At 38.6% G+C, this 15,120-nt stretch overlaps 1 protein-coding gene across 10 annotated transcripts in view; it reads right to left on the reverse strand.

The window, feature by feature from the left end:
• The window catches only part of mybpc3 (myosin binding protein C3), a 40,749-nt gene continuing 25,629 nt past the window's right edge, over nt 1–15,120 (reverse strand). For all 10 annotated transcript variants that reach the window (XM_037749846.1, XM_037749838.1, XM_037749876.1 and 7 more), the window contains 10 exons: nt 14,919–15,107; nt 8,415–8,549; nt 6,934–7,101; nt 6,743–6,831; nt 5,833–6,028; nt 5,573–5,712; nt 3,692–3,851; nt 3,462–3,598; nt 2,416–2,602; nt 1–444 (listed from right to left, as the gene is read on the reverse strand). In XM_037749846.1, the coding sequence (XP_037605774.1) occupies nt 416–444; nt 2,416–2,602; nt 3,462–3,598; nt 3,692–3,851; nt 5,573–5,712; nt 5,833–6,028; nt 6,743–6,831; nt 6,934–7,101; nt 8,415–8,549; nt 14,919–15,107 (1,430 nt within the window). In that variant the 3' untranslated portion in view covers nt 1–415. The remainder of the gene's footprint in view (nt 445–2,415; nt 2,603–3,461; nt 3,599–3,691; nt 3,852–5,572; nt 5,713–5,832; nt 6,029–6,742; nt 6,832–6,933; nt 7,102–8,414; nt 8,550–14,918; nt 15,108–15,120) is intronic.

Here is a 15,120-nt window from a genome sequence, read left to right on the forward strand (position 1 = left end):
TTGTGTTTTTGAAGCATTTATATTGTCCGTCGTAAGCACACAAACAAATCCAAACACACCAATACATTTCTTTTGTTCAGCTGAAATAAATGAGACAAGATGAGAAATCATAAACTAACTTCATAAATATTGCCACCTTCATTGACTATTCTGCATATTACTGGATACCACTATCCATTTATCACTTCTCTTAGAAATGGGTGTAGAATTCAGTAATCTAGCGGTACACATGATACTAACACAACAGTGAGTATGATGAGATGCAAGAAGATTTCAGAAGAGGATAGTGATGCAAAAACAAAAAATGATGTGGGCTAAACAGTTTGTGATGCAGGTGAAACATTTTTCGTGACACAAAACAGTCAACATGCACGAGACAAATCGATCTTCTCTTCAGTCAGCAGCTTGAACCTCTTTACTTCTTGTCTTCTCTAGGAATTTGAGCTGCAATCCAGTAACATACCGTAAGTCAAGATACAAAGGCCTTAATGAGTTAATTGCACAAATTTTGCAGAATATTCATCATTCAGCAAATACAAACACTATTTTCAACAGTATATCACTACTCATGGATTTTTTTTTTTATTATCTAAAATCATATGACATAAACCTGCAATATTTTGTTGTCTTCTAACTTGTTCGCAAACCTATTTACATATTCAGCATACTTGTGTGATTTCCACTCTCTTATCTGTTTTTGGTCTCCACCAATGACTGCTTCATGGCATTGTTATGCCATACTATACCATGACTTTGTTTGGCATAATATACAAGGTTTTATGGCATTATATAGGAAGACTTTCATTTTCAATGACATTTTTCAACTTTTTATAATATGACTTTTTTTCATGACTTTTTTGGCAGACTATACTATGACTATTTTCATGATATTTGTCGACCTACTATGCCATGAGATTTTTGACATTTTCCGAAATACTATACAATCACTTTTTATTACATACTATACCAGGCCTTATTTCATGACATTTTTCAACATACTATACATAACTTTTTTATGACATACTATACAATAACTATAAGATTATGTAGACATTGTTCAACATACTATACTATGACCTTCCTATGACATTTTTCAACATACTATACTGTGACATTTTTGACATACCACAATATAACTTTTTATGTCACACTATACAATGACCTTTTTCAAGGACATTTTCTACATATTATACTATAACTTTTTTTTCTGTATTTTCATGTTGTTTTTTGACATACTATACGGCTTTTTGAGATTTTCCAACATACCATACTATGACTTTTAATTACATACTATACCAGGACTTTTTTCCTGACATTTTTCAACAAACTACACTATACATTTTTATGACATACTATACTATGACTTTTTTCACGACATTTTTCGACATACTATACAGTGACTTGTTTATGAAATACGGTACTATGCTATGATGTTTTTCGAGATTTTTCGACCTACTACACATAACTTTTTTATAACATACTATATTATGACCTTTTCATGATTCTTTTCAACATACTATGCTCTGTCTTTTTAATGACATTTTTCGTCATACTGTGCTATGACTTTTTATTACATACTATATTAGGATTTTTTTTTAAAAATTTTTTTTAAATACTATACTATGACTTTTTCAGCGTACTATACATAACTTTTCCATAACACACTATAGTATAACATTTTATGACATACAATACATTACTTTTTAATGACATTTTTCAACAAACCATACAATGACTTTTTTCTAGAAATGTTTTGACATATTATACAATGACTTTTTCAAGACATTTTGCTACACATTATAAGATCACTTTTTCAGGAAGTTTTTCATCATAGTACGGTGACTTTTTTATGACATTTTCGACATACTACAGTATGACTTTTTATCACATACTATATTTTCACTTTTTGGCATCTTTCGAGATTCTATACAATGTTTTTTTTCATGACATTTTTTTACTTTAATACTACGAGTTTTTATGACATTTTTCAACAGTGTTGAGACTTTTTGGGATTCATTTGGTTTTACTGTAAATTCTGCAATTCTTTCGGAGATATTGCTATTTTTTCCATGATCACAAACAATTTCTTGGAAATTAGGAAACCTGTAAAATAAAGCTTTACCCATTTTTACATCACATATTCAATCTGTTTTAGAGATCCCACTACAGGAAAAATAAACACTATAATTTAACCTGTTTATTTTTGTTTATTTATTTAGTTTTTAGATTTCTATTTTATATTGTCTTTACACTAAATTGTGTTTTTCTTTATAAAAGACTGGCATTCATTTTGTGTGGACTTACATGATGAACTTTTTTTATATAATAAGGAGGGGAAGGAGATGAAGTCTCTAAGTGGGTCAGGAAAAAGAGGACATGCATTTCTGTCTTTGCACCACCCAGCAGGATACTTACGGCGGACCTCCACTTTACACTCCACTATGTCTTCTCCGCTGTCGTTGACTGCTTTGCACATATACACTCCTCCATCGAATGCACAGGGCTTACGGATCTCCAGCGTAAGAACACCTTGTTTACTGAGCATCCGGTACTTGGCTTCATTTGAGATGTCCATCTTGTTTTTAAACCAGGTCACTTTGGGCTAACAAGGTAGGACAATGTGTTACAATATGTCAGGTGATACTTTTCACAATCTGCAATACTCTTACAACTGCACAATTACGCCATAATATAGTGCTAGTCCAGTAGTAACAACAATAATCACTCGGTTTATCTTGTGGATACTGTTTCATTGAGGATAGGGTGTTTATTACTTGCTACTAATCCACAAATGTCTGCATAAAGAGGTGTGTGTGTGTGTGTGTGTGTGTATGCGTGTGTGTGTACGGGTGTGTATGTGTGTGTGTGTGTGTGTGTGTGTGTGTGTGTGTGTGTGTATGTGTGTGTGTGTGTGTGTATGTGTGTGTCTCAGAGGGTTATAAGTATAGGTTTCTGTTGGTTTAGGAGTATTTTGCCTTTGCTTTTATTCTTTATTGTTGCATTTTACTCAGTTATTCTGTATTTTTGAGTAATACAAATATTTAAGCATGACAGTTAATTGTTGTTTCTCAACTGTACGGTTAATAACTCCGGAAAAAGTTGTTAAGTGGACCTTGAATTTGGATTGTTTTGTTATTTTCCAGGTCAGGAGTAAATTTTCATGTTTAACTTTTAAGCAAACAGAGACGAACAGTCCTAAAAGTGCTCTGAATGAAATCATAACATCTACACTGATATGGTTGAAAGCTCTGGAAAAAGCTAGAAAAATGACTTTGAGTAGGAATTGTTTTGTCAAAATTTGATTTAAAATTTCTCCCTTTAATTTTCATTACAGTACAACTATGCGACTATTACAACAAACTGCATTCATTTGATAACATTTTTGTTTTTGGTCGTGATTAAATCTGTGATTGAATTTGATCACAAACATCTGTTGCATATTATGTGATGACCCCACTGACCTTTGGCATGCCTCTGACTGAGCAGCTGAGGGTCGTGCTGTATCCTGCTATGATAGACCGGTTCACCAACGGATGTGTGAACTTGGGAGCCTGTGAGAAGTCGAGTTCCTTGTAGGTGGGCGGCTTGTACTCGATACCTGAGTAGACAAACAAGGGATTGTTTTCTTCAGGACATAAAATCAGAGCCATAACTGCTTTGTAATAATTACATATGTGCGTTCGGAGCCCACCTGTTTTCTGGATGAAAGCGCTGTCTGTTGTGTTGCAGGGCTCTTCGCTGAGGCCAACCATGTTGGTAGCAAAGACTCGGAAGACATATTCATTCCCCATGATGAGGTCGGATGCGACGCAATTGGTTCGCCTGTATTGCTCGTAGACTGTAAACCACTCCTTCATAGGAATCACAAACACATGTTTCAGAATCTTTTTTTTTCCAATTCAATATACAGTAGAGTTTATGTTGTACAGGTAGGTAATGGAAAATGTGAATAAATGATTGGAGAAACAGCTTCCGTACATGGGGGTGGAGGCATGAGTGGTCAGCAGCCCTTTACAACACCGTCTCTATGTGTATTAGTCCTACAGTAAATGTTTACAATTACATTTTACAACACTTTCTGTATCTGCACCTGTTGATGTAAATATAAAATGTATTAACTTTGAAAATGTTACACTTTACCTGGCTTGTACGCCAAGCACTATAAATGAAATATTTGTGTAAATACAGTATGTAGTGAGAAATGGGGTAAGGTTGATGGTGAGCTGTGGGGAGCTATAAATAGGGAGCTCATTTATTTATTTCTCTCTCTTATAATGTTAAAAACCTAATATAAAACAACTTAGTAATAATATAAAGGCAGAATAAGGTTAATCAAATCAGATTTCCTTATTTCAGTCATAAAGACTTCCATTCATTGACACAGTTTAAATTGAATCCGCTGTTTATTCACCGAGACTAATTAAATTTGCAGATTAAAATAAAGCAAACAACATCATACGATAATATTCTGGAGACATCACTGATTTGATTTCAAAACTCCTTCATAATCTACCTAAAACTAAAGGAGTTGTGTAAGTGCTCACAGTTTAAATGTATCTGTTTAGGTACAAGAATGAAACAGGATATGGGCAGATTTTAACAGCATCAGCTGTTATCTCTGGCATGTAACAGGTACACAGTGCATTGTTATTGGTAACATGATAATCAGCATCCCCGAGCTTTCTATAAAGAGATGCAAGTGAAATTAATTTGATCTAATAATGACTACAGTGAAACATGAACTGTCAGCCGAGCCGGGCAGGAGAACAAGGGCCTTGCGTCACCGTACGGACAATCCGCACCAGGTCAAGGCTACGAGGATAAGATTAGGACATTCCTGGCCGACATCGTTGCTGGCAGCTCGAGGTGGAGGGTGGTGCCAGTTGGAGGTCTTGCCAACAGGCCCATAATGCATCGCTCCTGGCCCACAGAGGAGACTGTGTGCTCAGCATTGGCTGATTACAGTTTATGTGTCACAAGGGAGGCTAAAATATCCTTCTGTGTCCATGCAGCATTCAGCCTCACACATGTACAGGCACACTCATTCATGTCAACAGAAAGGGACGTTTGCGAATGTGCTACAAATGTCCACTCAGTTCCAAGTAACCGTGACCTGACTTGACGCTGGAATTAGGCTAGGATCAAAGTACTTTCAAATGAATTGGGTTGAGTAGTGTCAATATGTCTAATATGATAGTGGACATTGTGCTTTTTGAGGCAACAAGTTAAGGGAAAATGTAATTTATTGCTACTCATTTCAACTGCAGCTGCTCATTATTTGGTGGCGCAACATGCTAACATCAACATTTGGATTTAAAAAAAAATCTATTCATCGAAATTTGGTTCAAGTAGGTTTTGAAACCACCCTTTTCAGCTCAGGTCCAAAGATCTCTAATATCATATGAACATAAATCCGTAAAACGGTTTCTTCTGTCTAATTGCTGTAAAGTGATTTAATTAGCATAACAATTGCCTACCATCAACATATGACGCTTGTATTCATCTTCATTTGAATGTAATCTAAGAACAGATGTAAGCTTTGCTGCTAGCACCCAAGGGTGTAGAGTCTCACCATGGTCTTCTTGTCAGCTTTCTGAATGTTGTAACCGGTTATTTCACAGTTACCGTCGTCCTTCGGCGGCTTCCACTCGAGTGCCACATTGAAGCCCCAGACTTCCATGATCTTCAGTGCCTTCGGGGGCCCTGGGAGATCTACAAAGGAGAAATATGAATTGTGAGTAACCGCCCACTGCAGAGAGTATTTATTCCTAATAATAATAATTCCCTAGTTAATACCAACAGCCAGCTCTCAATGTGTTCAGTCCTGCTTACCAACAACCTGCAGTGTGATACTGGCTGTGTCTTCAATGTTCTCAATCTGGACTTGGAGATCGTACTTCCCTGAGTGTTTTCTCTCCGTCTTGCGGATGAAGAGGATCGTATCCACATCGCTGTTCCTCACACTAGCGAACATGGGGCTCAGAGGCTCCCCGTCTTTGCTCCATGTGACCTTTGGCCTGGGCTTTCCCTGTTTCCCAGAAAAGACAAAGAAAGGGTTTAATTTCAGGAATGCGTCCGGTCACAAAATACAGATAATTTTTTTTGAGGAAACATTGTCGTGGAAAAGTGTCTGTAGTCACTACACCACATCGGAAAACAGCCTTTTCTGTGGCGCCACCTTCAGAGCAAACTTTAAATTTTTTACCCCACTGCTGGTCAGGATCTAACAATAATAAAGGTGCTTTTGAGTTTTCATATAGATACAGATATGACAATATATACAATGAGAGTGTAGAAACTTATCAGCCAGTTTGTCAAGCAACGTAACATTACATTAACCGTGATAGAAAATGGTTACAACCAATCGTACTGTTCCTCTTTTGATGATTTTGAAGTCATATATCAAAAACACAACAAGACATGTTCTTTGCAGCACGTATACATAGAAAGCCAGAAGAATGACATGCATCAAAACATTATATATGCATCCACATCATTTCAGTTAATATATTTAATTTAGAATATATTTTGTAGCAGATAGCAGAAGAAAGAAAAGATAATTATTTTTCTGCATCTCGCAGACAGACCAAAGTTACTGGTTGATTTTGTTTCGTATGTGAATAGCAACTCAGTCTTTGAGCATTGTTCATGTTTCACTCTGGTGTTTACACTGTATAAAGACATAAGTAAAGCATCTTAGTGTTTGAATTATGATTTAGTAAAGGTATACTGTATACTGCACCTGGAACTGAATCATAACGTTGACATTTTCTCCAACTGTCTTAATGAGGGTCTGGCGGAGATATCTGGGGAGCCAAATTTTAGGGCGTTCTGTGAAAGAAGGGTGAGTTTAGGTGAAATGTTTGACTATATGACATGTATTGGTCCAAACTGAAGGAGCAGAAAGCCTTCAATCTATATATAAATACTCACGCATTATCTCTCTGATGGTGACGGGCTGAGCCAGACTGCAGGGAGCGCTGGGTCCCGCCATGTTGTAGGCCCGCACACGGAACTGCAGCTTGTCTCCGGTGGTGAGATTTTTGACGACCAACGATGTCCGGTCAGTCAGACCCTGAAGGGCGGGTATCCATTCATCCGCTGTGACCAGGAAACACACAGTTTGTGACAGCAAATAACATTCACATTTAACTATAACTTCAGTCATTACAAAGATTAATGTGATCATATAGTCACCATGCTGACGGCCTAGAACACATGTGTCAAACTTAAGGGCCCACCGACCCCATATCAGTTTAGGTTATCGACACATTTTGGCCCATCCTACATCATCAAAGATCATTTTTTATTATTAAAGGCTCTACACAGCCGCTGAGTTGTCATATTCAGGCTTGTGAAACAGACTATATGAGACTTGTAGACATATGGGCAAGAACAAAATTAAAGATTCATTATTTTTCATCAGGACGTATTTTGTTTTATTAATTGCCCCACGCAACCACTGAGTTGTCACATTCAGGCCTGTGAAACAGGTCGCTGTGAGTTGGCTGTTTGGTAGCCTACTTTTAAAAATGTATTAAGAATGTATTATTTTGCTTGACTACATGCTAAGCAACTTTTTGTTGACTTTTTTAGGGCTTTATGTGGACTAAATTGTATGTGTGATGGCTATATGGGACATGCAACAATATATTCAAAGATTTTATTTTATTCATTCATTTATTTATTTATTCATTGATTGATTGATTAAATAAAAGCATGTCAAAAAACTACTTATGTCCAGCACTTGATTTGATTCTCATTTCTCAGTGTGGCTCATGTATTCGTCTAAACTGACACGTTGAAAAAAACATGAGAACACTAAACTTTCATGCTTGTTGCATTTATTTTGTCCTGACTGGTTTCTCTTAGCTGATTGACTTTGAGGTTTCAGATTCATTGAAAAACTTGCTCCTTTTAGCTTGTTGCTTACGTCATGTGACGGTGAAACAACATTAATTGACCAGTTAAAATCACTGCATTGTAAATTGAATCATAGTGGCATACATATTTTGGTCAAATGCTGTATTTCAATGAACCACTGTCAGAGATTTCTTTTTTTTGAAGGTTTTCTATTTTTAAAGATTGTTTTAGTTGTATTTTTTTTTGCCTTTATTAAATAGCTGTTATAGAGGCAGACAGGAAACAAAGTGAGAGAGAGGGGGATGACATTAGGCAACAGGGGATGTTGCAATTGTATGGTATACACCTTAACCATTCGGCTAGAGATTTTCCCCTCCTTCCCCTAACTGACAATAGTTTTTGGTAATCTGACTGTCCTGTTTAGACATTTGGAGAGCACAGTTGATGCTCTTCACTGTGATTAAACTGATTGGTGTATATAATCTTCGATGGTATATTATGCTATAAAAATCCTTATCAAAAGCATGCGGGCGGTTGGCTCCAGCACTTACTGCCCTCCTTGCAGTACTCAACCCCATAACCCTCGAGTTCAGCTGAGCCGATCCTCTCAGGCGGCCGCCACTTCAGCGAGATGGAAGTGTCACTGATGTCGTCAATGCTGAGTCCGGTGGGCTCACTTGTGGGGGCTGAGAGAGAGGCAGAGGGCAGATAAATGTCTCCGTTAGTCAGTTAAGAGCATTACTGAAATAAATGAACAAGTGGACGAACCTGATCGGGAATTATTAAATTATGTAAAGTAACAAAAACTGCATCAAGTTGTTTTAAGGTAGAATGAGCAGCATGAACACGTCCTTCTTACTTCCAATTGAACTTACTTACCTATGGGCGACAGGAATACTACCACACAATGATAAGAGCAAGAAAATGGATAGATGGATTTAATTTACTAAGAGTGATGTAAATGATCACAGAACAGACTGCTTGATCCTGGCAATAGTCCTTATTCATATACCAGCAAAGACAGTATCAATTTCAATATCAGATATTTGTGGTTGTGTTATCAGTTGTCAAAACAGCCTGTAAGCCATCCCGGGAAAGATGAGCAGTCTGACTGACCCGGAGTTCACAGCAGGGCTGAAGTCTAAGTGGCTGCTGTACTCTCTGTCCCACAGGGATGAAATGACATGATTTAAGTTTGCATTAAAGGACTTTGTTTTATCAGCTACTTCCCACGCAGTGCTTTCACCACAGAAGTGCCAAAAGCAAACAACCAGTGTGACAACAAGTTTTAGCTGCAGAGACTAAAAAGGCCTTGTTTTCAAGAAAAAAAAACAAATGAGGAAAGAAATGTTATGATTGCAGTGTCTAGTATTGAGATTTAGGATCTCTACTGTCATTTATAACCTTACTATGGCTCAGGAGGTAGAGCGGTCCTCCACTAATCTTCGATCCCCGGCCCCTGCAGTCTACATATCAAAGTGTCCTTGGGCCAGATACTGATGGAACCTTGTATGGTAGCCTCTGTCACCATATGAATGACTATGTTTAGATGCACACTAGTATTCCTCTATTATTCAAAATTTGATAAGGGTCATTCCGTTTATTCCCGAATCGAGCATTTTCCGATTCAGACATGTGGGATATGCCGATATTATTCAGTTTTTTAAAGCATTCTTTGGTCATGTATACAGCACATTCGGAATATGCTTCTCAATTGGGGTTTTCACAGTAGTTTGCGACACACTCTGTGCGTTGTACACAAACCAACTAGCCGACAGTTTGCAGAGATGCATGCTGAAAAGAAAAGCCCACATTTCTGATCGTGAGGAGAAACTCACCTACTTTTAAACATTATGAAAGACTTGGATATTAACAGGGTTTTGGTAGGGCTGTCAATTGCAAGATTATCCATGACTAATCGTGATTAGCCGTAAATTAATCACATATTTTTTATCTGTTCAAAATGTACCTTAAAGGGAGATTTGTCAAGTATTTAATACTCTCATCAACATGGGAGCGGTGAAATATGCTGCTTTATGCAAATCTATGTATATATTTATTATTGGAAATCAATTAACAACACAAAACAATGACAAATACTGTCCAGAAACCCTCACAGGTACTGCATTCAGCATAAGAAATATGCTCAAATCATAACATGGCAAACTGCAGCCAAACAGGCAACAACAGCTGTCAGTGTGTCAGTGTGCTGACTTGACTATGACTTGCCCCAAACTGCATGTGATTATCATAAAGTGGGCATTTCTGTAAAGGGGAGACTCGGGGGTACCCATAGAACCCATTTTCATTCACATATCTTGAGGTCAGAGGTCAAGGGACCCCTTTGAAAATGGCCATGCCTGTTTTTTCCTTGCCAAAATTTAGCATAAGATTGGAGTGTAATTTGGCCTCCTTCCCAACAAGTTAGTATGACATGGCGTTAACACGTTATCATCACGTTAACTTTGACAGCCCTAGATTTTGGATATGCACAAATATCGTAATGCTGACCTTTTTAAGAAGGTGGTTGAAGGAATGAAAGAGGAAGGCTGTGTTTGCACGGTCCAACGTGTCCGCCACCGGTTACGTTAATCGGAGTATGCACGGCTGCATGTAAACGGGAATATTAGTGGAATATTCATTTTCATTAGCCATGTAAACAACTTAGTAGAAATATTGTCTTTTCAGAATAAGGGCAAAAAAATGAAATATTTTGTGCATGTAAACGTTGTCAGTGTGTGAATGGATGAATACTGGCTTGTGTTGTGTTGTGCGTTATGTTTATATAGCACTTTTCTAGTCTTAGCGACCACTCAAAGTGCTATATAAATGCAGTCCATCCATTTACTTGTGTCTGTTGTAAAACTGTACGTCAGGAGGAATTATATATATATATGACAATAACCTGATATTTTCAGGTGGAATATTATTTCATTCTCACTATGCAATATCATTTTCCCCTTGTGTAATTTTGTTAATAGTTGTAATAGTAGTGTTTATTGTCAATACTGTATATACTGCTCCTATTTTTATACTTCCTTCTATTTAAATGGTTCATATTTTGTTACACTTTGTTTAGCTCTTTTTTTACTGTGTTAGCTGATGCATCTTGTTTTTTGCACTATCCCCTTTACTGCTGTACACTGCAAATGTCCCCACTGTGGGACTAATAAAGGAATATCCTATCTTATCTTATAACGGAGTGGGAGAAAAGACGTATAATTGACTGCTAATAGAGGTAAATAATGGTCATAGATTACAAAATGCCCATTTATTTATTTTTTGTGTGAGACTGAAGATAAACTAATTTAGTAGTTTTAATTTGTAAAGAGTAATTCTTGATGACACATTGAAAATGTCACTACTGATTCATTATATTCATCCACCAGCAAGTAGATTCATACAATGTTGTGTATCACTGCCATGACATCTCAAATATACAATATCAGCTACTATCACTGGATGATGTATGATCATTTTTGGGTACGTAACAAACACATATTATGACTACTTGTGCATGATGAAGTGTACAAGTGAAGAATCCTCCAAATGGAAACAGAGAAGAACATCTCTTCATCTTGACGAGGTAACATTTAGTCCACCATATATTGTTGGAGCAACATCTTGTTGACAACATGAGGACTGACTGAAAGGTGATGAATTTTAGTTGTGGCCTTGTCGTCACTAAGGACTCTATGTCACAGGTCACAGGTTAAGTATTCAGTGCAAGCAAAGAATGGGAATGCCTGTCAGATGTCAAGGGTATTTTTTTGTGTATAAAAGTCACAGCAGCAGGGGGTTGTTTCAAAAGTGTCTCAAGGTGGTCCGGACAAAAGGTGCAGAGTGCAGCGCAAAAATCTCATTCAGGCAATTCATCAACGGCGAAATGACGTAACCGTGCTTAACACTTTCAAACATGTACACCGCTGAAAAATGAGAGGTTGGAATATGCAGCCAATTTTCCCATTACTGTCATACACGCATAAACAAAATGAAGTTTCCTATTTCTAAAAACCTACGATAATGCAACGTCTCAAAATGAATAAGTCCTACTACCAACAGGTTCCGGCTCTGGCTCTGGTTCAGCAGCAGGAACGGGCTCCGTGGGGGTCACCTCGGTGCTCTCCTCTGCTGGGAGACCATTTTCTGTTGACGGGACATCCTCTGCTGGTGGCGTCCCATCCTCAGCTGGAGCTCCGTCTTCCCCACTGGGAGCTGCTGCAGGTGGTTCACTACTGGCTTCTGGTTCCTGTTCTACCACAAGAGGTGGAGGTTTCTCAGGCTTGCTGGCTTCAACCTCTGCTGGTGCCTCCACTGGAGCAGGTTTCTCTTCTTCCACTGGCTTCTTCTCAGCCGTCTTTGGAAGTTTAGGCTTTGTCATCCTCTCTCAGTGTGTAGCAGTCCTGCCGCTGATTGAAGCTGGTGGTTGTAAAGTACGTGTCCGCCTCTTCTGCCAGATGCCTGGCTCTAACCTATGCTCTCGTTCGCTCTCGTTCACACTTACGCCTTGACAACAATGCTTCCTCTGGAGCCTCCACAGTTGCGTGAACGCCTCTGTGTTAAGCAGCTGGTCCTAGCAGAGCCTAGTGCTTCCATGCCATTATTTATAGAGAGGGATGCCATGGATAGTTTCCTAATCGGCAGTCTTACAAGTAAGTGGCCATCTGGATACAATGATGTTCCCTCTTAAATCAACAAGTGGAGAACAAGATGCTAGTTAAAGAATCAACGATAGATTAGGAGACAATCCCCTGCTTTATAGGATACTGTCAGCATAGTGAGGTAGGACATCTTACTAGACTGGTCTCAGACCTCTGGATCGCCACACACATCTCTTCATTGTTCAGCAATTCATGTGGAAGGAAGTGAAACAAGGAAGTGTTTTTAAGTTTGGTCCTAACATGAAGAATGTCCAGGTGTTGTTGTATATTAACTGGTGCCGGCTGCATAGCATACTTTCCTTGACATACAGTAAATATTCAAAGAAATCTACAAAAGAGCATCATAAACAAGAAAGTCAACTCCTTAAAGATGTACAGTAAAACCTGAGTATGTGATCAATAGCGGATGTAAACTCCTCATTGAAAAGGACTTAAAGCTGACTTGGCTCGAATCTTAAGTATTTCTCTATATCATTTAATATTCATGGCTAAATAAGCAACAATTAAAGTTTATAAAACATCTTTAGGTATTATTTAGTAAGAGTTTAGCACTTAAAACATTTAATCTGCTTCATCAGGACTGTGAGTGTGCTTGATTGATAGTTTGACGAAACAACGTACCAACTGCAGAAAAGCGTAAGCCTCCTAGTTTGACAGTGTCTTCAACAATCCATTGTGAGTTTATTCACAGCTAGGGTCCACATATTTCAATTTCATTAGACAAATCATTTGCAAGTGATCATGTCATGTATAATATTTGTTCAGGGCTGTTTACATGGATGCAATGCTGTGAATACTATAGAGAGGAAAAGTTATTTGGACTGCATGCTCTGCACTCATAAACTTTTCCAGTAGCTAAAATGCCTATCATTCACCCATGCATGCTCAAAAACTGATGGCAGTGGAGCAATCATAGGAGGGGATCTCCACTTTATACATCAAAACCTGTTTCAATTTTTATTATAAACCTGCTTACAGGTTTTGTGGAGGAGCCTACTACTGACTATATGTGAAAAAAAGCTGTATAAAGCCTTTTGTGACTCCAGAGGGAGCTGTGTGAAGATAATTTGCCTCAAGTGATGTCACTCGAGTCAGTTGGGGCTGAAGACTACAAGGTTGAAAATGGAAAAAAAAAAGTCTGGTGATATGGTGTTAGAAAGAAATTAGCTTACCAGACCTCTGTAGCCAGCTCCTCATCTCTGCTTGAGGCTAGCATCTAGCGGCTCGGGGATAAATTAACCGCTACCAGCATAACACACCTGAATCTCCTCCGGCCAAGTTGCATTGTGGATATTGTAGGCGCCAGGATTTGACAACAAAGAAGAATGCATGGAATAAAAAACATAATATCTCTGGTTGTGCTGCATCAATTTTTATCCTTCTTGTTTTACTGTTGATTGAGAGTCTGACAATGTTATGCTGTATATGAGCGCAATAATAAAGTGATGCTCTTTGAACCATCAGGACCAACAGAGATTCAGTGCTCCTGTTCTGACACCCCATTGCTGCAAATACACACTCTCAGAAGCACGTGGCTAATTATTATGCAGAATAACATCATCGGACCTTCCCATCTCGTTGCCTTGAATGCCTTGGCTGGTTGGATTGGTTAGGTTTAGGCATGAGGAGTGAGATTAGTTTAGGGTAAGAATATCAGGGTAGGCCAACCAGAGTAGGGTGGGTAATTAGCCATGTGCGTCTGTACGGGATAATGGGGTTATTGGGTTTTCAGAATAATGGCTCGTGGGAACAATGACATGGCACTTCTTGCTCAAGGACACTTCAACATACGGACAGGAGGAGCCGAGGATCGAATCACCAACCCTGCTCTTCCTGAGTCACAGCGGCCCTGCTGACTTTGGTGTGTTATTTCCTCATCATCTGGTCCATGTGGTGATGAAAAGGACACTCATGACTGACACTACTCAGAAATGACCCGTGGATCAGGGCCTCATATGATCATGTGGTCGTATTTGCAACCTACTGTATATTTTTGTTACACAGACAATCCACAGACTACTTGAATTACAACAAACGTACAGCAATCATGACCCCGTCCTGTCATGACCACAAATCAACCAGGCCCCATGACCAGAGTGAAACCTTAGACTGAACAGGCATGACACAACCCTGGAGTCATCACACGTCAACTTTATCACCGTCTATCATCACTCATCCAGATATATCATCATCTTCAGGATACTGTAGGGTGGCGAGTACAAAAATGAATCTTCTTTTTCATTTAATCTTCTGATAAATGCATGATCTCTATTATGGAACAGTTTCAACTATAAACAGCTCCTTTCACTGAATACACAGTGGAGCAAACGTCTGTAAATTATTCATTATTCATACAGTGTAGGAGCTGGTATAAACCTGTTGGTAAAGACTCACCGACTGGCACGAAGGGCTGTGAGGCCGGACTGTGACGAGACATGCCGATGCCGTTGACAGCATAGACTCGCATCTCGTACTCCATTCCTTCAATCATCCGCTTGGCTTCGTAGGTTGTTTTAGGATAAGGGTCAAAGTTCAGTCTCATCCACCTAAAGCTCTTCTTCTTCTTCCTCTCCACCACGTAGCCTGAGAATTAAAA

Source organism: Sebastes umbrosus, chromosome 2 (assembly GCF_015220745.1).
Source record: "Sebastes umbrosus isolate fSebUmb1 chromosome 2, fSebUmb1.pri, whole genome shotgun sequence".
Taxonomy (NCBI): domain Eukaryota; kingdom Metazoa; phylum Chordata; class Actinopteri; order Perciformes; family Sebastidae; genus Sebastes; species Sebastes umbrosus.